Raw genomic sequence first — 24,824 nt, 5'->3', positions numbered from 1 at the left:
GGTGATGTCACAGTACAGGGATAATACACACAGTGATGTCAGAGTACAGGGATAATGCACACAGTGATGTCACAGTACAGGGATAATACACACAGTGATGTCACAGTACAGGGATAATACACACAACGATGTCACAGTACGGGGATAATACACACAGTGATGTCAGAGTACAGGGATAATGCACACAGTGATGCACAGTACAGGGATAATACACACAGTGATGTCACAGTACAGGGATAATACACACAGTGATGTCACAGTACAGGGATAATACACACAGTGATGTCACAGTACAGGGATAATACACACAGTGATGTCACAGTACAGGGATAATACACACAGTGATGTCACAGTACAGGGATAATGCACACAGTGATGTCACAGTACAGGGATAATACACAGTGATGTCAGAGTACAGGGATAATACACACAGTGATGTCACAGTACAGGGATAATACACACAGTGATGTCACAGTACAGGATAATACACACAGCGATGTCACAGTACAGAGATAATACATACAGTGATGTCACAGTACAGAGATAATGCACACAGTGATGTCACAGTACAGGGATAATACACACAGTGATGTCACAGTACAGAGATAATACATACAGTGATGTCACAGTACAGAGATAATGCACACAGTGATGTCACAGTACAGGGATAATACACACAGTGATGTCACAGTACAGGGATAATACACACAGTGATGTCACAGTACAGGGGTAACAAAAAATCTGCAGGTGTATTCTTATTTCATAGTAAAACTTAATCCGCATTTACATGTAAAGAAATTGTGAACGAGCATTGTTAAAGCACCTCTCCAATATTTTGTTAGTGATCAGAGCTGGCGTGGTGCTACTGCACTAAGGTCCCGGCCCCCCGGTCTTACTCTTCACCTTTTTTCGGCAATGCTCCCGTTCTGGCCATCTTGTGACCGCAGCTTCTTATTGGTTGGAAGTTAGAAGTTACGTCACAAGCTGGTTGGTGTGATAAAATGCAAGGTAAGCTCTGATTGGTTGCTATGGTAAAATGCAAGGTAAGCTCTGATTGGTTGCTATGGTAAAATTAAAGGTACATTCTGATTGTTTTTTCTGTAAAATGAAAGCTGAGCTCTCATTGGTTTCTGTAGTTAAATGAAAGCTCAGTGCTGATTGGTTGCTGTGGGCCATTAAGCCTCTTTTACTGTAAGACATTTCTGATAAATGATGGCTATTGAGTCTATTGAATGTATTATGAAGGCATAAATCCCAGCTAAAATATGCAAATCGGAGCATTTAGCATTTTCGCTGGCAGCCGTCTCGCTAATGATGATAATACCCTTTTTATTATAATCACAGGCGTGCTTTTTCATCACTTATTAGCTCGTCCTATTTAGTTCTGATGCTGATGTCAGCAAACCTGGTAGCAACAAATTAATTGTGTAATTGTGCAAAGTGCAAAGTGCTCGGAGGGCAAAATAACGAGATAAGTCCTCTAAACGGTAACATTTACAAGGGGTGCATCGCCGCAGCGAAAGATCCCGAGGATCGGCGCCTGTTTAATATAATGCTGGAGCGTCGCCGGTTTTCATCTCCCCTCCGTCGGTAAAAGTAAAATGTCACAATGCAAAAGACGCTGCAAGTAGGGGAATTAATTCAACTTGTGCGGCAGCTCGCGTGCCAAGAACGCTCGCTTGTCATCCCAGCTAATTACTAGGAGCAGGATAGTACGCAGCGGGGGGTGAAGTGGGGAATAAATACATAATGAGATTGTGCTGCCATTTGGTCTGAAGACTGTAGGCTGCCAATATATAACATCCAATTCTTGAGGAAATCAGCCATTGTGAAAACAAACACGGCTTGGAAAGATTACCGTCGGTGGAGCAAGCACTGCCGTCGGCTCACGGGGGCATTTAGTAACCAATGCGAGCTAGATCCGACCCAGTACCGGGTAATACCAGGTAAAAATGAGCAAGTTATACAAAGCAGACTGACCACGCTGGGCCACCAGGTTATACCAAGTACCACTGTACATCTGGTAACCCTGTAACCTGGTCATACAATGACCAGGTTACAGGGTTGCCAACCGTCCAGAAATTCAACGACAGTCCATAAAAATAGGGCACTTTTTGCCTTGTCTTTAAAAAAAAATTGAATGTGTCTATGATTTTTTTTTAAAGGCGGATAAACTTACGGTATACAGATTGTTTTCACTGTATATATCATCATTTTACAGTTATTAAGAGAATTCTGGGCTGTAGACACGTATCACTTATAAATAATCCTAAAGATTGATTAAGGTTTTCCAATGTATCTGTTTAAAACATTGTATGAGATTTTTTGATAAGCCTTCGAGAAAAAAAAAATTTAAGTTGGCTAACTTTGCAAGTTATACCAAGTACTAATGACCAAACGATAGGGAGTTCAGAGGACCAGGCTATGGTAGATACAAATAGTGACATCAAGCTATGGATAGTGTGTATGACCAGGCTTTACTACATAAAATAATCAGGGATGACATAAGACGGTACTGTTTCCTGAAAAATCAGTCCTATTTGGATGAGTTTTAGGGAAAAGATGAAGAGAAGAGCACGAGAGAATATGGAGGGCTCCACAAGGACGACATGGAATTGTTGGACACCCAAGTAAATTCCTGTTATCTCCTCAGAACAGTTTTGGTGGAAGATTTTCCTGCCAAGAATTGTCCGGGTTTTTCTTGGTTGGTGGGTAGCGTGGGGTTAGTATAGTGACGGTAGATGGTTGGGTCACTGTTTGGACTTACTGTGTGAAGCTGAGGAGTAAGTATGCATTGTTTGCCTCCTTAACCGTGCACCATTGGGTTAGAAAAATCCCATAGTTACTGTATAAAAGATCATAGGGGGGACCTGGGCTTGTCTATCTTACCTGTCCTGAAGATTGGTTCCTTGTTTCCCCTCCCTTCCTCTCTGCTATGTGACTATATTGTTTTGGTCACGGCCTCTTTAGTAGAAGGTAGGTAATTGTCTCATAAATTAGAATGCGAGAGAACAGTAAATGAAGTATTCAGATGGTTTTTGGCAAAACCTTTTGTCAGGGGTGTAACAATCGCTGTCGCATAGGATAAATTCACGCCAGGCCTGTGAGGGATGGGGAGCCACCAACTCCAGTGCTAATTTCAGCTAGATATGTGTACAAAGATGCACATTCAGCTGAAAAGGAATTGTGGAGCAGAGACCCACGGGGTCCCTACGCTGCAATACACACCACCGACCAATCAGATGCTGGTAACTGACGTCGGTGTACCAGTAACAGGCAGCACATAGCAGTGATGTCTCATGCGTTGCCCATAGCACACATGCTGGAATTAGCCGCCTGCCTCTGAGCTGACTATTGGAGGGGACGCCGAACGTCGTGGGAGCAGGGGAAGGTGAGAAGAAACTCTTGGGTTTTCTAAATGAGAGAGAGAACACTGGCAGAATGAAAAAGATGTTTACAGGATGGGGCACATTATTTCTGGAAACAGACTGGATGGAGGACATATATTACAGGAAGGGGCCGGGATGGGGACATTTTTACAGGAAGGGGCCAGGATGAGGAACAGTATACCAGGAAGTGGCCTAGGATGTTGGACATTATTACTTGAAAGTTCTCAGGATGGTAAAAATTCTTTCTGGAAGGGACAAGGATAAACAATACTATAACAGGAAGGGGCACAGGATGAAGGACATTGTATCAGGAAGGGGCCCAGGATGGGTGAAAATAATACAGGATGGGGACATTATTATATTATGTGGAGGGCATAATATAGTATTTAGAATGCTACAGGGGCCCATATATCTGATCAACATGCAGGTTGTTTTCCAAGTCCAAATATTGCGCCAGGGCCTGTTGGACTCTAGTTACACCACTGCCTTTTGCGTTTTGATGATTACAATTTTGGTAAAGTATTTTTTAAGGTATTTTCTTACATCACCACTCCAGCATTTTTTAATGCAATGTTGGAGTAGTGCTCTAAATGTAAGTCGCCTGCCCTGCCCTTTCATAGTTTTTGCTGCCGCTCCCATCGGCCTCCGGAGAAAAGTAACTTGCTTGCAGCTCCAGTGTTTCATGGGGCTGTGCAGAGGTCACTTTACTATTTAAGTCTATCAGAGCCTCGTTCTGGCCTCACTTTGGCCCTCATAAACTTGCATTGCGTTCTTATGACTTAACTTCTGACTTCCGGCCAGTCAGAAGCTGTGCTCACAAGATGGCGCAGGAGGACCGAAGCGGCACCAAAAAAGACTGTGAAGACTCCAGAGGGTGAGTATGAGCGGAGGCAGGGGACTCATGTTTAAAGAGCCACTCCAGTGCTGAAAAACAAGACCTGGAATGGTGCTTTAAGGCTATGTTCACACTTTGCAGTTTTTGCTGCGGATCCGCAGCGGTTTTGATGCTGCGGATCCGCAGCAGTTTTCCATGCAGGGTACAGTACAATGTTACCCTATGGAAAACAAAAACCGCTGTGCCCACATTGCGGAAAATCCCAGAAAAAAACGCGCGGAATTGCAGCGGAAAAAAAGAAGGAGCATGTCACTTCTTTCTGCGGATTCCGCAGCGGTTTTCAACATGCACCAATAGGAAAGTGCTGTTGAAAACCCGCAGAGGAATCCGCAGAAGAAACCACAGGAAAATCCGCAGTGAAAACAGCAGCGATTTTGCACTGCGGTTTTTCCAAATCCGCTGCGGAAAAATCCGCAGCAAAATCTGCAAAGTGTGAAAAAGCCCTAAAGTTGCGGTTTGATAATAAAACCTAAAATGAAGATGGTGTCCATGCGTGCTTCTTCTTGTTATTCAGTAAGTGTTATCAGTAGGTTTGTGTGTGATATATAATCCCATGACTAGCAGCAAAATGAATGGATTGGGAATTGTGGACCAAGCAGAATACAGGACACGGTTTTACCCTGTTCAGCAAGGAAAGATTGATCTGTCCTATGTATTTTTCTTCTTATTTTTGAGATTGCTACTACCATAATCTGCAGAGTGATTCTCCAGAATGTCCTGCACACTGCTGCGGTCTTCAGGCTCCTTGTTGACAGGGTGTTGATTTCTGTGATTGTACTCATCCATCTTGTTTCTAGTTATTTTCTTAAACATGTCCCTTTGGCTTTTCTAATTCTAATAGTAGATTTGGGGGATTTGTCTCATCTTATAACATGGACATAATTAGCTTTAGTCTGTTTGTTTTTGCTTTTATAGAATGTTACGCTTAGTAAGTTCAAAGAGTCTTATATTATCCCTTCTGTCCACTAAAGGTGAGTGATTAAATTCGAGTGGAGTTGAATTCTACAAAAATCTGCATTTCTCCAAATGCGGATAATTTGAAATTGGCTTCCGCACATATTTAGCAGTTGGCCGTCTTTTTTTATGAACCACAACGGGCAAATAAAAGGTTAAAAAATCTTTATACTCACTGCTCAACTCTCTGGCCGCTTCACTCCTCACCACCATCTGCCCAGTTCTCATCGCATCTTCCAGTCCTCCGCTGCTCGTGATGGAATCCTAGTTCCTTGCCCAATGTGCCAGACTTCCGTAACATCGTGAATCTATTGACCTTCTGCGAATCCATGACACCCAGAAGTCCAGCACAGTGCGAGAGGACTGAAGATTCCATCGCAAGCGGTGTAGGAATGGAACACGCGTTGAGGACTGGACGGGTGCCAGTCAGTAGAAGAGGCCCCAGAGGGTGAGAATAAATATACTTTTTATTATTACTTTGTTTATTATGCTCTGGGATCTGGAAAGAACTCTAGAGCATAATCTGGGACATTAAATTAGTAGCGTATCGAATTTCTATGGAAAAACAATCGTACAAACAGACAATTAGAATTTTTCCTGATCTACTCACCTCTTCTGTCCAAATTTTATTGTAAAGTCTTCCTTAACACCAAAAGCATTAAACCAATTATGTAGAACCCAACTGTTTATCAATAATCAATTATGCAATGAATTTTTAAGGTGGCCGTACCCTTAAGAAGGCTGGGTCAACAATTATTCCGCTCAACCACCCTTTGCTTCGCCATAACTGAATGAGTTACTGTCCTGGCTCAAGTGCCAAGTCTTGCCCCCTTGGCCTATGGATGGCCCCCTAGTCACTTTGTAATCTGGCAGGCATCGCTGATGTCATCACTACTACTATTTCTACTATTAAGGTACCCAACTGCAAATATGCCTCTGCTATTCCTATGGTTAACCATAACTCTACTGCAAGATCATAATTTCATATACTTCTCTGCTGTTCCTGTATATAACTGCCCTCCAGAAGCATATACTGCTTCTATCTTCACATGCCCTTCTGCTGTCATGGTCTCCTTTGATCCACATGCTGCCATTTCTGCTGCATCATCACCTCCAATCCGTGCTGCCCACCCTGACCAACAGCTTAGAGAATCTACCTCATCAAATGAGCCCATAGCAATCAGGTTATAATAGAGAGAGGGGGACATAAGGGGCAACTTAATCAGGAGGCACAATGATCGAGGTTGCAAAGGTTGTAAGGAGCAACTTAATCAAGGGCGCAACAACATTCAGGGATGCACATTCTGGTGAAATGTATAGCGGAGCAGAAACCCACCAGTTCCCTGTGCTGCAATGCACGCTGTCGGCCAATCAGAGGCCGGTATCTGATGTCGGCCGACCCACTGGACTCTAGTTACACCACTGAACTTAATGGGTAAAGGGAAGTATTGCTATTTAGTTAACTGTATAGAAGTGTTATGTGTCCAACACATGGCTCTCTTACTTGGGCACCATACACCATATCAAGAAGTTTAAGTTTTCCATAAAGCACTCACATTCTGGAAATCTGTAAACCTTACCTTTGTAATCAAATCAGTTTTCTTGGTACCATATTTATGACACCCTTGAGTTTGACTTTAGTCTAGCTGACATATGGCAAACTCTGGTCCTTGGGTAAAATCTGGCTCACAGGTTAAGTATGTTTTGCCTGCGGGTCCCTAAAGTATATTTGGGTATATTGGGTCCCCTCCCAGCATCACACTTTCACCCTGCAAAGTACTTTCAACTATATCGGAATCCTAGATGCCGATACAGTTGAAAGCAATGATGGAAAAGGGAGCGTCAACTGACACTCCCTCTCCCCCTCTGTGTATGACGTCTCAGTGCAGCGGGTGCAATGATGTTATTACCATGCCCATGCTGTGCCGAGATATCCATAGGATCTGAAGACACCGTGAAGAGACCGCAACAGTGGAGCAAAGATGAGTATTTTTTTTTATTAATGTGGGGTCTATTATACTGTATTGAGCACTATATGGGGCACATTATACTGTATGGAGCACTAGGTGTGGCCATTACACTGTATACCCCACTATTTGGGGCCATTATACTGTATTGAGAACTATATGGAGCCATTTTATTGTATGGAGCACTATGTGGGGCCATTATTCTGTATGGAGCACTATGTGGGGCCTTTAATTCTGCATGGAGGACTACATGAGGTCATTATACTGTATGGAGCACTATGTGGTTCTATTAAATATTAATTATTGATCATTGACTTATTACACTCAATTCTGTACTGAACCTCGTGGAAGGTTTTGCCGACATTACATGTGCTATTCCTGTATATTTAGCTCAGACTAAGGCCGGAGTCACACTACAGCGAGATACGGCTGAGTCTTGCAGGTTAAAAGCAAGCTCTGGCACCGGCACTCCGGAGCGGAGCGTGCGGCTCCATGTATTGCTATGCAGCCGCACGCTCAGCTCTGGAGTGCCGGTGCCAGAACTTGGTTTTAACCTGCGAGACTCGGCCGTATCTCGCTGTGTGTGATCCCGGCCTAAAAGTTAACACCATATAAAGAGAACACGTGCTCTACGAGACATATATATATCCACGACTGTCACTTGGGGGCTTCTTCTTCAGTCTCACACATACTTCAGATGGAATGAACAGCTGGTATGTGAATTAGCCATGTGCTTCTCAATGCATGCTCCATGACAGAGACAGATGCCATTTACCATTCAGAATCTCAGGAAAGATGGGGACAAATTTTATTATGGACAAATGGACAATCTCTTTGTAACTATTTCACCTATTTTATGTTTTGCTGCAATGATGTTTTTTTGGTGTACAATTCAATAAACCACTACATTTTTTATGAGAAATGTAATGACATTTTCTTCAGAGTATCGCATCTGGTAAAGAGTCCTGAATAAACAAATATACAAAATAACTATTTTAACAGGTGCCCATTATACTGTATGGAACACTATGTGGGGCCCTTTGTACTGTATGGAGGACTATGTGAGGCCATTATACTGTATGGAGCACTATGTGGGCCCATTATACTGTATGGAGGACTATGTGAGGCCATTATACTGTATGGAGCACTATGTGGTGCTTATTATACTGTATGGAGCACTACGTGGGGTCCTTCTTACTGTATGGAGTTTTATGTGAGGCCAGTATACTGAATGGAGCATTATGTGTGGTCCATTATACTGTATAGAGGACTATGTGGTTCCCTTTATACTGTATGGATCACTATATGGAGCCCATTATACTGCATGGAGTACTATGTAGTTCCCTGTATACTGTATTGAGCACTATGTGGGGCCCATTATACTGTATGGATGGCTTTATGGGGATTAAAACTAGAGAATCATACTGTGATGAGGTCACCATACTTTGTCAGGGAGGGTGTTGAGGGGACACAGATGTGATGTGAACATGGTCTAAAACCAATGATTTGATGACCTTAAAGACCACAGTTACCGTATATACTCGTGTATAAGCCGAGATTTTCAGCACTTTTTTTGTGCTGAAAACACCCCCCTCAGCTTATACACGAGTCAATTGTCCAGAATGTTGGTGGGGGATTGGGAGTGGCGGAGCAGTGGCAGGAGCTGGCGGCTGTTGCACAGTGACAGCTGCAGCTGCCGGCTAACAGAAGACATCATACTCACCCTCCATCTTTGCATCTCCGTCCTGCATCTCCATTGTCCTGGTGCCGGCAGCTCTCCACTCCTGCGCTGAGCGGTCACATGGTACCGCTCATTAAGGTAATGAATAGGCGTTGAGCGCATATTCGTTACCTTAATGAGTGGTACCATGTGACTGCTCAGCACAGGAGAGGAGAGCTGCCGGCATTGGGACAACGGAGATGCAGCGACGACACGAGGAGGGTGAGTAGGACCGGGGGTGGGAGGTTGGGGATGTGAGCCATGCATACAACGATGGGACGGGGGAGCCGAGCCATGTGGGACTGGGGGTGCCGAGCCATGCGGGATGGGGGAGGTGAGCCATGCAGACCGGGGGAGCAGAGCTATGCGGACCAGGGGGGCCAAGCCATGAGGGGCCATGGGAGCCATGCATACAACAGGGGGAACCACACACACCAGGACAGGACGGGGGAGCCACATACCAGGACAGGACAGGAGAAGCCATATACCAGGACAGGGGGAGCTACATACCATTATAGGATGGGGGAGCCACATACCAGGACAGGATGGGGGAGACACATACCAGGACAGGACAGGGGTAGCCACATACCAGTACAGGACAGGGGGAGCCATGCATAGCAGGACATGGATGAGGGGACAATGCATACCTGGCTTATACTTGAGTCAATAAGCTTACCCTGTTTTCTGACGCAAAAGTGGGTGCCTCAGCTTATACTCAGGTCGGCTTATTCTCGAGTATATATGGTATTTATAATTCCAATGTTTCTATTTTAGACCATTTCAGCTTTTAAGGGATGCATTTAGGAGCAGGAGAATGTTTTTATTTTCCAAGCCTTTCCTACACAAGTTTTGATTTTAAGAGCACGGTACCAAATTCTATGGAGTGACGCAGGTCGCACCTGTATCGCCCGAGGTCTACAGTGAAGAGACTGTGATCAATGACCTCCTCTGTGACTTGCATATAACCCCTCCGTATACTGCAATAACAATGTCCCCCGTTGTCTCATTAACAAAATGTTCTCAGCATTTTCAGAGCCGCGTCGTGCATGATAAGCACATTTGAACAATACAAATTATTTTTGGAACGTGTACATTTGGGTCGTGCGCAGATCATTGTTTTCGTGAAGTTCTTCTCTGGTTTCTTATATTAATTTTGCTGATGTTAATATATGAATGGATCCTAAACAATAAGGGAATTAGACATTTTTCTCTGGGATCCAATGACTGCAAAGAGCTCACACTGGAAATGTGCTGACCATAAAGCCCGAAATGTAAGCAACGTTATTCAACAGATCATAGACTTCTTCAGTGCCTTGCATAGTGAAAACCTAACCCTCTATGACAAAGGCTTAAAATTGAAGCTTATGGGCCTCAAGCCTTTCATAAGATATTCATAATATTGGTGTCTTCAAATGTGGCAAAGGAGCCTTCATGCCCCCTCAGACTGCTGCCTCCGCACCCCCTATAGCTACGTCCTCGGTCAAAGTATATTTGACTCCTTTTATTTTCTTAAACAGTGTCTGTGGAGCTCAGTTCAGTCTAAGTTGGTCATTCATTTCACGGGAAGTCAAAAGTAAGGAACCAAGTGAAGATCTTCTCAACCCTTCAGAGTTATATTCTTGCAAATAGGTAGAATATTTCAAAAAACATTAGTGCCAATTCATCAATTGGGTGTTTTTTTTAGGATATTTTTCTGTCTTGTCTTTCTGTTTTCGTTGGTGTTGTTTGTTGAATTTGGCACAAAGCAAAAGATGCTTTTGCAACATTTTGAAAAATTGAAAATTAGGAATCAGCTCAAAAACATCTGGTTAATGTAAACCACACTCATGTAGAACAAATCCCATAAAATTAACTGAAAAAAATAAAGTAAAAAAAGTAAAAATGGTGCAACAGCCATAATGTATTTGGTACCAAAATAAAAAAAAATTCAAAAATCCATATATTTACTCCAAAAAAAAAAGGCATAAAGGGATGTCACCAGTTTAAGTAACCCTGCAATTTTCTTGTTTTTTTATTCAAAGGTTATATGTTTTACTTCATCAAGAAGTGTTCATTTTCTGCTTCCTAAGAGCTCCCAATTGTTCCAGATTCGGCAAAACTGTCTTTATTTGAGGACTCAGTCCAGCCGTCCCAGCATGTCAGGGCTGTGTCCCGATTTCTAAGGGCTTGTTCACACTGGTGAGTAGCCAGCGTATAAATCAGATGAGCACTATCAGATGGTTCGTCGGGTAGCACTCACTCCAATGTTATATTATTATGGAGCAGTGCCAACTAGTGTTTGTATTCTCACGTCAAGTCTTCATGAGTCCGAATGCGGTCCAATATATGCCGACTCACACATTGGAGAAGATAGAGAAATTAAGTTCTCCGCATCTGTGATCTGATTCTTGCATGTAAGAGAAATAAAAGCATATTCTCCAGCACCAAAGGAAAGTAGTTAAAACTTAGCTTTTAATCATAAAGAATAAAATATTGGAAAAATCAACACATATTAAAAAAGAAACCTCACAATTCTAACGCGTTTCAGGTAGAAAACCCTTAATCATAGCTGTGATAGCTGTTACAAAATGTGTAAGTATTATAGGTTTTCTTTTTTAATAATTGCACATCCTTCCAATTTCTTTATCGTGCATGATTAAAGCTAATTTTTAACTACTTTCCTTTAGACCACTGAGAGCTTTCATACACTGTGCTGAAGAAAAAAAAGAGGCCGGAGAGAACAACGAATAGAACCAGAGCGGGGAGAGCTACCGCAGTGGGACAAGTGAGTGGAAAAGTGTTATTTCTTTTTACCCCTTTCCCTCCATTTTGCTGAATTTGCATAAAATGGATCACAAAAGAATCAAACTGATTCGCTCATTTATACTCCACTCCCTATTTAAAGTACATGAAATCTCAGCTCAGCGGAGCATGCATGTGTATGGGAGAGCAATGTCTAGAGGAGTACCTGGTGGCCAAATAAGTAGTTAGCTGACAATTATGTATTTTGTATGAGTATCTGATCCACTTTTGTAAATACTTATCTGTACGCTGATTGGAAATGTTGAAAAATTCCACCAAAAATGTAAAAAATTGCTGCGCATAGCGTTAGTGAGATACAAAAATGTAGAAAAACTATCCTTCAAGCCTAATTTTTCATTGTCTGCAGGTAGGAGATGAATGTCATTTCTGTGTAATGAAGAATCCAAGTCAAATGAGAATTATCCATACACTGCAATTATTATCCTTTGATGAGCCGGTTTAGGCAACCTTCCGACACGTCTCACACAACACCCAATCTCCTTTTTTCTTTTTTTTAATTTTTTTGATGAGACGTTATCAACTTTGATGATTACTCAGCCTGTTTAATATTGATATTACAAATTGATTTCTGGGCCATGAATAAGTTAAGCTCGAGAGAAATGACATTTGCCGAGGATTAAACTGATATTTGCGCTGACAAAATATATCGTCTCCTTTCAGCTCCTGCATTTAGATTGCGTTCGGCTGGCAGTTCTGGAAATGGATATAAAATCAGCCTATTTTTATTTATTTCAAAATGATATCTCAAAGTCTAAACGGATCTCATTAACTTCTCCTTCGTTTCTATGCTTCAACGCCTGCTGAGCACTTTACCATTATCCCCGTATGGAAGATACATAAAGTATTCTTCCCTCGTCAAAACTTTTCGATGTTCAAAACTAATGAAGATCCCGTCATCCTGAGCCGGAGTTAACTATGATCAACAAAATCCCAGTGGATTCTCCTTCTTGAAGATGCAAGAAAAAAGAAAGAATCGGGCACTTCTTAATTATGTCTTATTCTTATATGAAAGTCAATAACATTAGCATTGGAGTCGGCGAGGAATAGAAATGAGCAGTAAGTATCTACTGTACTTTATCCTGAAAATATCAGATCAAAACGTATCAAGATATGTTAACCGCCTGAAGACCGGGAGATTATTCTTTTAAGTTTTCGTTTTTTCATCCTCTTTTTCCAAGAGTTATAACTTTTTCTATTTTTCCGTCTACATAACCGTGCGAGGGCTTTTTTTTTATGAGTTGAGTTGACGTTTTGAATGGCTCCATTGATTTGATCATATAGGGTAATGAGAAATGGGGAAAAAAAAAATCAAGTTCAGTGAAATGGTGAAAAAACACGATTCCTTCATTGTTTTTCAGGTTCTGATTTTCCTGGCGGTCTCTGGTGGCTATCTTCAGTCCACGGCAGCTGCCTACAGACTTCATCCAGTCATTTTTCGGTGTCAAACTTCATCTTACTAGCCAATACATTCTTCATTCACAACCTCCCGACTCCCGTCAAGGGACAAGCCTTGCTTTCTCTTTCTCTCTCTGTAGATGTACTCGCAAAACCCCAACAGTGTCAATAATACCGGTTGTGGACCTCTCAAAACTGCCTTCCAGTTCCTATAAATTGATAGATTTTTAAAATCTCCATATTATCCCCACTTATCAGTAACGCAAGGTTCCTCACCACCGACTTATCCAACTTCTTGTGTTCCTAACAGCCGGAAAGGGTTAGATTGGATGACTGAATCCATCGCTCAGGTCCCAGTTGTCTCCCCGGCTTGGCCCATCACTTTTTCGTACAGTCTACGCATACCATAAACAGTATTGAACCCTTACAGTGGAGCCTTCAACAATTCTCCCCATATACATCAAGTTCCTCTCCCAAAGGTGATGAGTAAGAATAACCTGCATGTATTTAATTTCTTTTTCATGTTCTTTGAGGCTGAAAACTTCATCTTAGTGATAAATGGGAACAAATAGCCGAGAGATGTTTCAGAGAGAACGGTTCGAGCTGGTGCACAATTGCTCAACAATTCCATAAATGTATTTCGTCTGCATCATTTAGAACATAAGAAATCCATCACAGGTTACACTTAAAGGTGACATATGTGAAAACCGCTTGATTTTTTCAGTAATTGAAATTGTAGGCCCGAAGCCTGAGAGATTCTGATGTCAACATGTTTCTGTCAGGTATACTGTTGTCAAGGAGACATAACCAAAGCCCAAGGCTGCACAACTGAGACATTCCGATGACATCATGTTTATGTCAGGTGCATTGTGGTCACGGATACAGACCCAAAGCCTGAGGCTGCACAACTGAGACATTCTGATGACCTCATGTTTATGTCCGGTGCACTGTTGTCATGGAGGCATATCTAAAGCCCGAGGCTGCACAACTGAGACATTCAGATGGCAATGAACGTTATATTCACCTGTGACAGGTCCTCACCTGTCATCTTGCCCCCACTACTAGCTCCCTAGTGCTTCATGCTGGTACTTGGTTCTTCTCGTAGCTTCCTTCCATTGCTGATTCAAGAAAATTGGCCACACTCTTGACCACGTGAGGCCTCGGCAATGGAAAGGAAGCATTGGAAGAACCTAAGACCGGCGTGGAGGATTGGTAGGCGGTGTAAGGAGTCAGATGAGGGCTTAAAACAGGTGAGCATAATGTACCATATTTTATAGTTTTAACCACTTCCCACCCACAAAAAAATACCTAAAAATGGCAGCCGGTAGGGTGTCATCAGTTCTTATCTGAATCTCCTCCCCTGATGTGGTTTGTTTTTCAGGAATGTGCAACTAAAATCGGAATGACCAGCAAGTGTAGCCTCATTCAAGAGGACTAATTTCCTTTAGAACCATTAATAAGTGCAATTACCCACAAAATGTTCTACATAGGGGCCAAAAAGCCATCTCTGCCCACTAAATTCCTTATATCGGTATTATAGGCCACGTAGGGGTTTGCACGTCACCATAAAGGCTCGGCTCAATGTTCTAGAGGTATCATATAGGTGGCAAAATTGCAACCACTAAGACTCCTTAAAGTTGTTCACCTTTGGAGTTTTTTTTATATTTAAATGTATGTATGCGGAGCTATATATCATTTTTATGCATTGGATTTTATTAACAAAATTGCATTGTTTGCCTTCTGCCTTGTTGGATGTAGAATGAGTTAACTGAGAATCTATTAGTAAGCTCACTCTTATGGACAATTTATAACTCATATCCGTCTTTTTCTCAGCTATTCTCAGCTGATTTATGACTACAGAGCACATCAAAGTTGAACGTGCAAGACCAATCCAAGCCAATGGGATAGATCACTTGAGCGTTTTTTTGCACAATCATCAAGTTGTAGTCTGTTCTATTTTTCGGATCAGACTACACCATTAAGCAGAATGGATATGTTAAAAAAATGGATGTCATACGGGCAAATATTGTATTTAAAATAATCAATAAATAAATGTCCTATGGATGTGAGTAATGAACGTGCCACTGACAATACCAATGCCACGCCTAACGGTGCAAAAATTTTAGGTAAACCTAATTGTAAAAATTATTTTTAGCCTTAAATACATGCATTTACCGTAAGTAAAAAAAAGTTCACAAAGATAAAAAAAAGCCCTTTCCTTTATCCCCATTTCAAAGAGCGCAACTTTTTTATTTTCCATCCACATACAGAAGTTGTATGAGAGCTTATTTTTTGCGGGATGAGTTGTAGTTATGACTGGCACCATTTATTTTACCGTATCATGTACTGAAAACTGGTAAAAAAAAAAATCCAAGTGGTGTAAAATTGGAACTAAACTGCAATTCTGCCATTGTTTTTTTTGGCTTTGTTTTTACAGCATTCATTGCGCTGTAAATATGACCTGACAATGGATTTCTCCAGGTTGGTATGATTATGGCACTACCAAACTTATATAATGTTATTTATGTTTTAGTAGGTTTTTTTTTGGAACTTGTGAAAACAATTGTTTGTGTTGCCATTTTCTGAGACCAGTAACTTATTTTATCCTCTGTCAAGAGAATTGAGTGACAGCCATAACATAGCAGTGTGTAGTGTAAATCACGGTCACCTTTGAAGCTCAGCCATACCCTCGGCTGCCATAGTAACTCTTTGATGCCCCAAGATCATGTCTGGGAGAGCTGGTGTCACTTCTGACCAGTGGCAGTTAAATAGTTAACCAGTAGTGACAGCAGCTAACACCTATTGCTGCTGTTACAGTAAGTAGCCTGCTATGCATTATAACTGGTATCTGCCTCGTATTGTTCTGATGAATACAAAAAAGTGCGCAAAGGGGTTAAAGAGGGCCTGTTAAAAGGACAAAGTAGTCAGATAATGCTTATGTTTTTTCCCCACTGTTCCCCTGAGTAATTTGGTTTTTGTCTTTTTAAAATCCACCATACGGTTCCAGAGATACGAGCTTTCTTATGTAATGCTGTCTAAGGTCTGTAGCTAGGGTGCGTGACTCACAGGCTCCTCCGGGGCGTGTCTTTAGATTGTTTTGCATATTTACTCTATTAAAGTCCACAAATAAAGGCACTAAATAAAAAGGCCCATATTTCTGGAACCATATGGCGGATTTAGAAAAAACAAAAAACGTCAAACTCGGTGGAACAGCAGGAATGTAATAAGAGCAAAAACAGGCCAGTTTTGACCTAGCAACAAATTTTCTTGGGTGAGCATTTAACTGCAGTTGTCGCAAAATTGTATTGTGTTTGCATCTAAGTTACGCTAAAGCAGATTCTCTTTAGTCCTATATAAAACCATAGATTAAAATCGTAAAGCAATGCGCCAAGAGACGAGCTCACCTCCACTACAGCACATCTGCACCTTTTTCCATTTTGCATATATCAGATCTGTATTAAGATCTCGCAAACCTGAGGGACCATTTCACTTTAATCTCCCCTTCACCTGCCTCCAGATATTTAAAGGAATTCACTTCCCGGTAATAACTCTCCAGAAAACATTAAAGGAAACCGCTCTGAAAATGTTAATGTAAAATAATATACAATCTGAGGCAGATCAGACCCTTCCATAGGCTTCTAAACTTCTCTTAAAGCTGGTTTTGCTTGAAATGCAGATGATTATTTTAGTAGCTTAAGGGAATTTTCACTTGTAAAGGAAAAGTATGGAATTTATGTCAGATCTATAATGCAGTCAGCTTAACACTCCATCAAACATTTTCAATTTACATGAAAGCGGACTAAACCAAATCACTTATATGGCCGTGTTTATGATTATTGTAGAGAACTGACGGGATGCAACTCGGCGCTCGTCGAAGGAATCTAGCATCTTATCTCAGGATTAGGCATAAGGAGAACACGACGCTGTTTTTACATGCAGAAACCCTGACTAAAGAATGGCAATAAAATATTTATGAAACCAAAGGGAATCAAATGATTTCCACGGAATATAATATAAAGTAAGAAAGTTAAATCCGAATGACTTTGACGTGTCAAAATAGAGAACGAAAACCCAAAAAGATTTTCATATGTCGGAAAAAGTTGTGAACTACAGAAATAAGCAAAAACGATTTGCTCTGTCCTGGTCGAGTGTTCGGTCTGGTCCTCGGTGGCAGCCGGACGAGTGCCATCTTTACTTCTGCCACCTACATCCTCTGACCGGCAAGAGGTGTCGGAAGAGGAAGCCGGATAAAGATGTATCCTGTTCCAGCTGCCGTGGAGGATACAACTGGATGTCCGATTCAGTTGACTTTTCAATATTACTACCAATAGGTGGCACTAGAGTTCAAGTCCTCTCCTCTCTGAAAGGGCAATTTGCATATTTAATTTCCAATAGGAACATGCATGGCATATAAGTCTCCTCACTCTGACATGCCAGGCCTGGATTGTCACTCTCCACAAGGAGAAAATTTACTCCTTAAATCCCAGTGTGAAGACTCTCAATTAGCCAAATCAGATCTCATACATTGCACTGATGAGGGGCAACACCCTAAAACACTGGATCTGCAAATTGCAAATTTGTTTTGGCTTTTATCCTGAGTCATATGACAAGACTCATTAAATGGTTGATATTGACTTTTTAGGATCACTGCTTCCAATAGGTGGCACTAGTGTTCCAAGTCCTCTTCTTCTCTGCATATTTAATTTCGCAGACCAGCATGCATGGAGTAAAAGTCTCTTCACTTTGACATCCCAGGGCTAAAGATCATCTTTAATGTTCTATACATATCCATTTTTTATTAATGATTTGGCGATTGCATAGATTCTTTGAGATATTATGAATAGGAACAATGCAATGGCAGCCTTTTTCTTCTATTATGTTAGTTCCTGTGTTGCTCTGTTACCATGGAGGTGGGCGATAACATACAGAGGAGCGGTCTTCCTTTAGTAATGTAATGCGCCTGCGCGGTATGGCTTATTTTTTTTGGGGGGTAACTTAATGTGCATACATGAGTCTGCAGTGCATCCTGGGTGGTAATGTGATCCAGTCAGGTGACGGGTACCTAGTGACACCATCTTGTGACGTGGGCACCGAGTGATCGCCGGATGGGGCTTGGTTCCGGATGTGTGGCGGTGCCTCTTCCAGCGGTTATGCATGCCTGCACCCTGGCTGGGAGTCTCTAGTGTTTTTTGATGCCAGGCCTAGCTTGTCACTCTCCACAAGGAGAAACATTGCCCCTTAGACCCCAGTCAGAAGACTCTCATACAGCCAAATCATATCTCATACTTTGCACTGATGAGGGGCAACACCTCGACACACCATATTTACAAATTAAGATTCCCGTTTGGCTTTTATCCTAAGTCACGCGGCAAGGCTCATTAAAGGATCGATATTGACTTTTAGGATTACTTCATGCAATAGGTGGCGCAAAAGTTCTAGTCCTCTTCCTCTCTGCAGAGGCAATTTGCATATTTAATTTCCCAGGCCAGCATGCATGGCATACAAGTCTCCTCACTCTGATATGTCAGGCCTGGCTTGTCACTCTCCACATGGAAAAACGTTACCTCTTAGACCCCAGTGAGAAGACTCTCATACATACCAGCTCTAGTGCAGATGTGTCCACCTTTTTATACATTATCATGACATGCTAGTAAACTGCAGAAATCGTGCAGGTGAAGAATATAAAGCAAGAAAGGCAAGGAGGAAACGTTGTGGAATGAGTTAGAGCATTCGACTGACAACGAGCTTCTCGGACTCCTCCTCAACCGAGCATGCATGTGTTTTCATCAGGAAGAGTAAAGTAAGCTGATGGTAGATGGTGTATAAAAAGATTGGAACCAAAATTAAAAATGCCTAATCTTCTTTTACCCTGTCAGGGCCCGCCATGCACGTTAGATGGTTGACCGGTTCCAATAAAACCAGTGGATTCGGCCAACGTTATCCCTTATCCCTGGTCTTCTGCCGATCACCTTAAAGGGCTTTCAGTGTAATGTTTTGCTATTTATGTATAAAACCATATGTGATTAATCATGAATTATTGAGCTATAAAATTGCGCAAACATAATCACTAGTGATGAGCAAATTGATTTGAGGCAAATTGTAATTTTGACAAATTTTAAGGAATTAGCTTGACCCGGTGAATTAGAAAAATTTGCAATTCCATTCAAGCAAAACGCTTAAAGTCTCTACAGCCATTTTGCACAGTACAGAAGATAGCGCACATGACACCGGACAAGACCAGGAGGTCTTCCCAATAACGCCTTGCAGCAGGTATGGACTGGGGCTGAAATTCAGTCCTGGCATTTGAAATCACACAGGCCCATGCTGTCCCAATCCCCGAGCACCAGATGGGATATATTACTAATATTGGATGGAGGAAAGGAAGACCAATATTTCTAATGATACCCGTGGACTATTGGGGTAAACGACGGAGTCAGCAACTTTTTGCTCCATCACAACTCTTAACAGTATGGGTGTCTTGAGAACATGGATTCTCTTAACACCGTAGCAGACAAGGCAGCCCACGACCACACAGGCCCTTCTGGCATTTGCCAGAAATGCCAGATGGCCAGTCCGGCCCTGCCTTGCAGCTTTCACTTTACATTGTATAGTGCAGCCAACCAAGAGGAATTATTATAGACTGTATAAAAGCAGAAGCAGGGAACACAGCAGCCTTTTGTGGTAAATCTGGATAGTGAGAGGACGTCAAAGCTCAAAGCTTAACCATAGAAATAAGGGGAAAAAAGCTTTATAAAAAACACAGAATAAACATTACAGAGTGTGTGACAGCACAACAGTGAACAACAACTATTATCCTTTTAGCCAGAGCTGTATACGGTAAGTGCCCTTTGACATTACTAAGCTGTGTGTGTGGTAAATAGCTGTAAAAGAGTTGGTTACAATGCTAGGAGACCTTGGAATGTGACACATGTCTTTTCCGTCCAATTGAAGCACTTGTGATACACAAATAATTAAATATTTTGGAAAAAATTTGATAAATCTGGCAAATTTAAATTTCCAAAGATTTGCTCAACTGCAGCAAACAGTCTAAGACGACGTCGGACCCACCGAATAAAGCAAACCAGACATTACCTGCTTGAGATAAAAGCGACGTATAAGGAACTTTAGGCTCCATCGCAGACATCGGCGGAGGCAACAAGGGATTGGCAAAACTGCGCAGGGGATGCGTCGGCCGGACACAAGCAGTAGGGATCGTTCGACTGGGAGCATCCTCACTACTGGGGTGTTCTGCCTGCGTGTGAGATATCATGGACGACTGCTGGGGTTGTTGAGTCTCATTCACTACTGAAAAAAAAAGTCAGGTCAAAAGATTTTAGTGACATAAAGCCTGGAAAAAAATATTACATATTAATATCCATGTAATAAAAAAAATATTTAACATTAAAATAGTAAAACACAGCATAAAATGTCATGAATTAGAAGGTCAAAGATTCTTATTGTTTCACTGCCCGTATAGTATAAGTCAAATATGTTAATCCCTTAAAGACGCCCACTACTTTAGCATTGAGGACCTATCCTTAGGATAGGTCATCAATAACGGTCAGGGTACGCCACCCGTCACCCCCGCCGATCAGCTGTTATCGGTGTTGGCGGTGGCACTCACTTACGGAGCTGGCCATCTTCTGATAATGGCCGTGGCAGGGTACTACACATCCGCCTCCTAATCAAAGGAGGATCAGATAATAGCTGATCGGCGGAGGTGCCGGGTGTCTGACCCCAACCGATCAGGCACTGATCCCGAGGATAGGTCATCAATGCTAAAGTAGTGGATAACCTCTTTAGGACTAAGCCATTTTTGGCCCTCCGAGACAGCATTTTTGTTTTGTTTTTGCCTCTCATACTTTGGAAGTTATGATTATTTTAACTTTTTCATAGTGAAGTCTTAAAAAAATGTAAGGGGCGGAGGATGGAGTCTATTTAAAGGGGTATTCCCATCTCCAAGATCCTATCCCAATATGTAGTAGGTGGAATAATAGTAATTAGCAAATAACCAATTAGAAATGTAGAATAGTTTTTCTGATTCTTTATGTCTCTTTCCTCATGTGCAGGCATTGTAGAACCTTAGGTATCCATGGTTACTGATTGAGTGACAGTTAGTTAGCTAGTTGCTAGTGATCGTAATCATGGATACTTAAGGTCCCGCGATAACTGCACATGAGGAAAGATGCATAGCGAATCAGATAAACTATACTACATTTCTGATTGCAGATATTTGTTAATATTATTTTTAATTACACCTACTGTATATTGGGATAGGATTTTGGAGATTGGAATACCCTCCTGCCTCAATATTCGCAGTCTTTCAGGATCTGAGAACAGTGCTGATCTTGAGACAGGGCAAAAATATCATATTTTGGGGATGGAAAGATTACAATTTTTCCTCCTTTCACTCTGTGGACCCCAAAATTTCGTAGTGTTTGTTTCTTACTACTACTAGTGTTACAATTTTTATGATAGCTTTGGTATTAATAATAGTACATTCATTTTATTATTACGTTCGATTTTATTTCAGGTTTTTGAGGGGTTTTTTTACCCATGAATTCTAATTCTAAGAGCTATTAAGGTATTTCTCATTTTTCGGAAATTATAGGTGCCAACTCTTGTCATGGTTATCAACTTTTCTTCGATTTCTTTTCGATGCTCTTTTTTCAGGCTGATTTTGCCTGGCACTTGCCTAAAAAATACTAAAAAAATTCCGAAACGACTTGCTATGTATGTGTTCCGTCTTTTGTAACTTTATTTAGCCGCTTCATGCTTTGGAAGCCGTTAAGCTGCTAAAAAAGTGACCGATTCTTCTTTTGGAGGTTTTCTCTTGGAAACCACCATTATGTTATATATAAAATAATAATAAAAAATGCCGCAAAAGACGTCCAAGAAGACACTTCAGAGGAAACATCACTGGTGCCTTCTGCATAATAATGTCTAATAGATGCACAAACCGTTAGAGGATAGTTATAGTAGTCGCCATGGTGGTATAATAGTAGTCGAAAAAGGGGGTTGGAAATGGAAAATCCAGTTTTACGTCCCCTTGGTGCCACACATGCCCCCTTAAAGTCAATAACTTGATTGACAAACCATGTGATAAATGGTATCTTAGTTATGACACTTTTATTTTATTTTAAAAAGGGGATGTTTAGTTTAAAAACAAAAAAGTCTCTTTTATATGCCCTTTTAGAAGCTAGATTTAATAGAAGGGATCCAATCTTAGGGTCCTGATATCATAATCGGAGTAGGGAATGGATATAAAGAGCGTTTCTCGCTCTGGATGACCCATCGTGTCCAGCATTACAGTCAGACATAGTGTAATACTTCATTTCTCCTGCGGGAGTGCTGCAGAGAAATTGAATACTTATCGCCAAGTGATTACAATTGATCGCTGGAGGTTTGTGAACAGTAAATTTTCAGATAAGGATTGCCCAAAGTGGAGGAGATATTTAAGGAGAACAAATGTAACAAAATTGGTTGAATAAAACGTTTTAATATAAAATATCCCTGTATGATATTATAACTGACATATTGTAGATTAGATGGGGGGTCCGTCTATGTATTTGGCTTGGAATGTAAAAGATTGACCTCTGACTTTCTCTTTTATTTAAGTGCGAAAACTTATTCTTTAGATGAACCATAAAATATATTTAAGTTTTCCCCCCAATTTTTTTTTTTTACCTTGAATCGACCCCGCCAGATTCAAGGTAATTATTAGAACACATGAAAGTAATTGGTGTAAAATGATAGACAAAGCAATTTGTAAATTGAAATGTGAGGACGCCGCTAAAATGACTCATAACAAGGCAGTGACTTCACGGTGGAATTAGAAAGAAAATACATAAAATAAGGTTTCACGGCCCCGGTGATAATACATCATCCTGGATATCGTACTGCGGCTCTCACCATAAAGAATTTCATTGTCCCAATGACAATTGATTCAGTTTTATTCTAGTAATATACCGTATGCGCTGATACTTAACAATAAGACAGCGGCACACGATTTTCTTTTTTTTTCCTTACACATTTTAAGAGAAAGTTTGGACTTGATGGACCTAGAACTTTTTTTTCAACCTATGTAACTATGTATGCTTTAGCATTTATGGATTATTATAATCTGCTTCATCATGGTTCTGATGTTTCGGTATTATTAGGTGGTTATGCAGATACTTATATTTTACCTACAGTATATATAGAGTCATAATGGCATTTATAAGCTTTGGCCTTGACATTATTGCCGGTGAGACGTAACTGCGAGTGACCCATGCAGCCTTAAAAACGAGGCTGCATAGGTCTCTCACGGTCATGTCTCACCGGTCTACGTGCTCATGTCATTCCAGCTCTCACGCTGTACTCTGCAAGACCCGAAAATGGCTGCTACCCCTGTCTATGGAGACTGGAGTCTGGTCTATGTCCCTACATCATGCCCTCAGATTAGGTAGCTCTAACCTGATTACAGATTTCCTTTAACAACATTGGGAAATAGAATAGTGCACATATCTGTATTGGTATGAACAATATGTTTTAAGCAAAACATTATGCAATGTTAGGGTCAGAAACATCAAAACCTGCATTAGGGGTGTATCTTTAGAGGATGGTGACCTTGTTACATAGTAGGTGGAGGACCTGTTTGGTCAGTAGGGGCCCTGTTAACTAGTTGGTGGGGGGGCTCTGTTGTATGGTAGGTGGGGGCCCTGTTGCATAGTAGATGGGGCACTCTTAAATAGTAGGTGGGGGCTCTGTTATTTAGTAAATGAGGGACCTGTTACATAGTAGGTGGGACTCTGTTGTATGGTAGGTTGGGCCCTGTTGCATGGTAGGTGGGGGCTCTGTTGCATAATAGGTGGGGATCTTGTCACATAGTAGGTGTGGGCTCTGTTACATGGTTTGTAGGGGCCCTGTTACATAGTAGTTGGGGGCTCTGTTACATAGTTAGCAGGGGCTGTGTTACATAGTAGGTGGGGACCCTGTTGGGTCAGTAGGGGCCCTGTTACCTAGTTGGTGGGGGCTCTGTTGCATGGTCACTTCAGTAGGGGCTCTATTGCATAGTAGGTGGGGCCCTGTTGCATGATAGGTGGGGCCGTGTTGCATAGTAGGTGGGGGCACTCTTACATAGTAAGTAGTAAGTGGGGGCTCTGTTATGTAGCAGTTGGGGGCTCTGTTATATAGTAAATGAGGGACCTGTTACATAGTAGGTGGGACTCTGTTGTATGGTAGGTGGGTCGCTTTTACATAATAGGTGGGGATCTTGTCACATAGTAGGTGGGGGCTCTGTTACATGGTTGGTAGGGGCCCTGTTAGATAGTAGTTGGGGGCTCTGTTACATAGTTAGCAGGGGCTTTGTTACATAGAAGGTATGGGCCCTGTTGCATGGTAGGTGGGGGCCCTGTTACATAATAGGTGGGGGCATTGTTACCTAGTAGGTGGGGACTCTGTTACAGGGTGGTGGGTTCCTGCTATATAATAAGGGTCCTGTTAGATAGTAGGTCGGTGCTCTCTTACATAGTAGTTGGGGGCTCTGTTACATAGCAGGTAGGGAGTCAGCTACAGGGTGGTGGAGTCCTGCTACATATTAATTAGTTGGAGGCATTATTACATAGTAGGTGGGTACTCTCTTACAGGTTGGTGGGGTCGTGCCACATAACAGGTGGGGGCTCTGCCACATAAGAGGTGGGGACCCTGTTACATAGTAAGTG

General features: G+C 41.7%; 1 protein-coding gene and 1 long non-coding RNA gene across 4 annotated transcripts in view; one reads left to right on the top strand and one right to left on the bottom strand.

Annotated features, from left to right (window-relative positions):
- The window catches only part of DCC (DCC netrin 1 receptor), a 1,118,040-nt gene that overhangs the window by 19,125 nt on the left and 1,074,091 nt on the right, over window positions 1–24,824 (bottom strand). For both annotated transcript variants that reach the window (XM_077282231.1, XM_077282240.1), the window contains exon 27: window positions 20,215–20,427. In XM_077282231.1, coding sequence (XP_077138346.1) covers window positions 20,215–20,427 — 213 coding nt within the window. The remainder of the gene's footprint in view (window positions 1–20,214; window positions 20,428–24,824) is intronic.
- On the top strand, window positions 741–12,700 carry LOC143804296 (uncharacterized). 2 transcript variants are annotated; one of them, XR_013221007.1, is made up of 4 exons: window positions 741–1,008; window positions 10,947–11,103; window positions 11,592–11,689; window positions 12,074–12,700. It is a non-coding gene; the product is annotated as an uncharacterized LOC143804296 (long non-coding RNA). The 2 variants fall into 2 exon arrangements; XR_013221008.1 differs by lacking the exon at window positions 10,947–11,103.

Source organism: Ranitomeya variabilis, chromosome 1, assembly GCF_051348905.1.
Source record: "Ranitomeya variabilis isolate aRanVar5 chromosome 1, aRanVar5.hap1, whole genome shotgun sequence".
NCBI classification, from domain to species: Eukaryota; Metazoa; Chordata; class Amphibia; order Anura; family Dendrobatidae; genus Ranitomeya; species Ranitomeya variabilis.
Note: the sequence above shows the minus strand (reverse complement) of the source record. Positions and strands in the feature narration are given on the sequence as shown.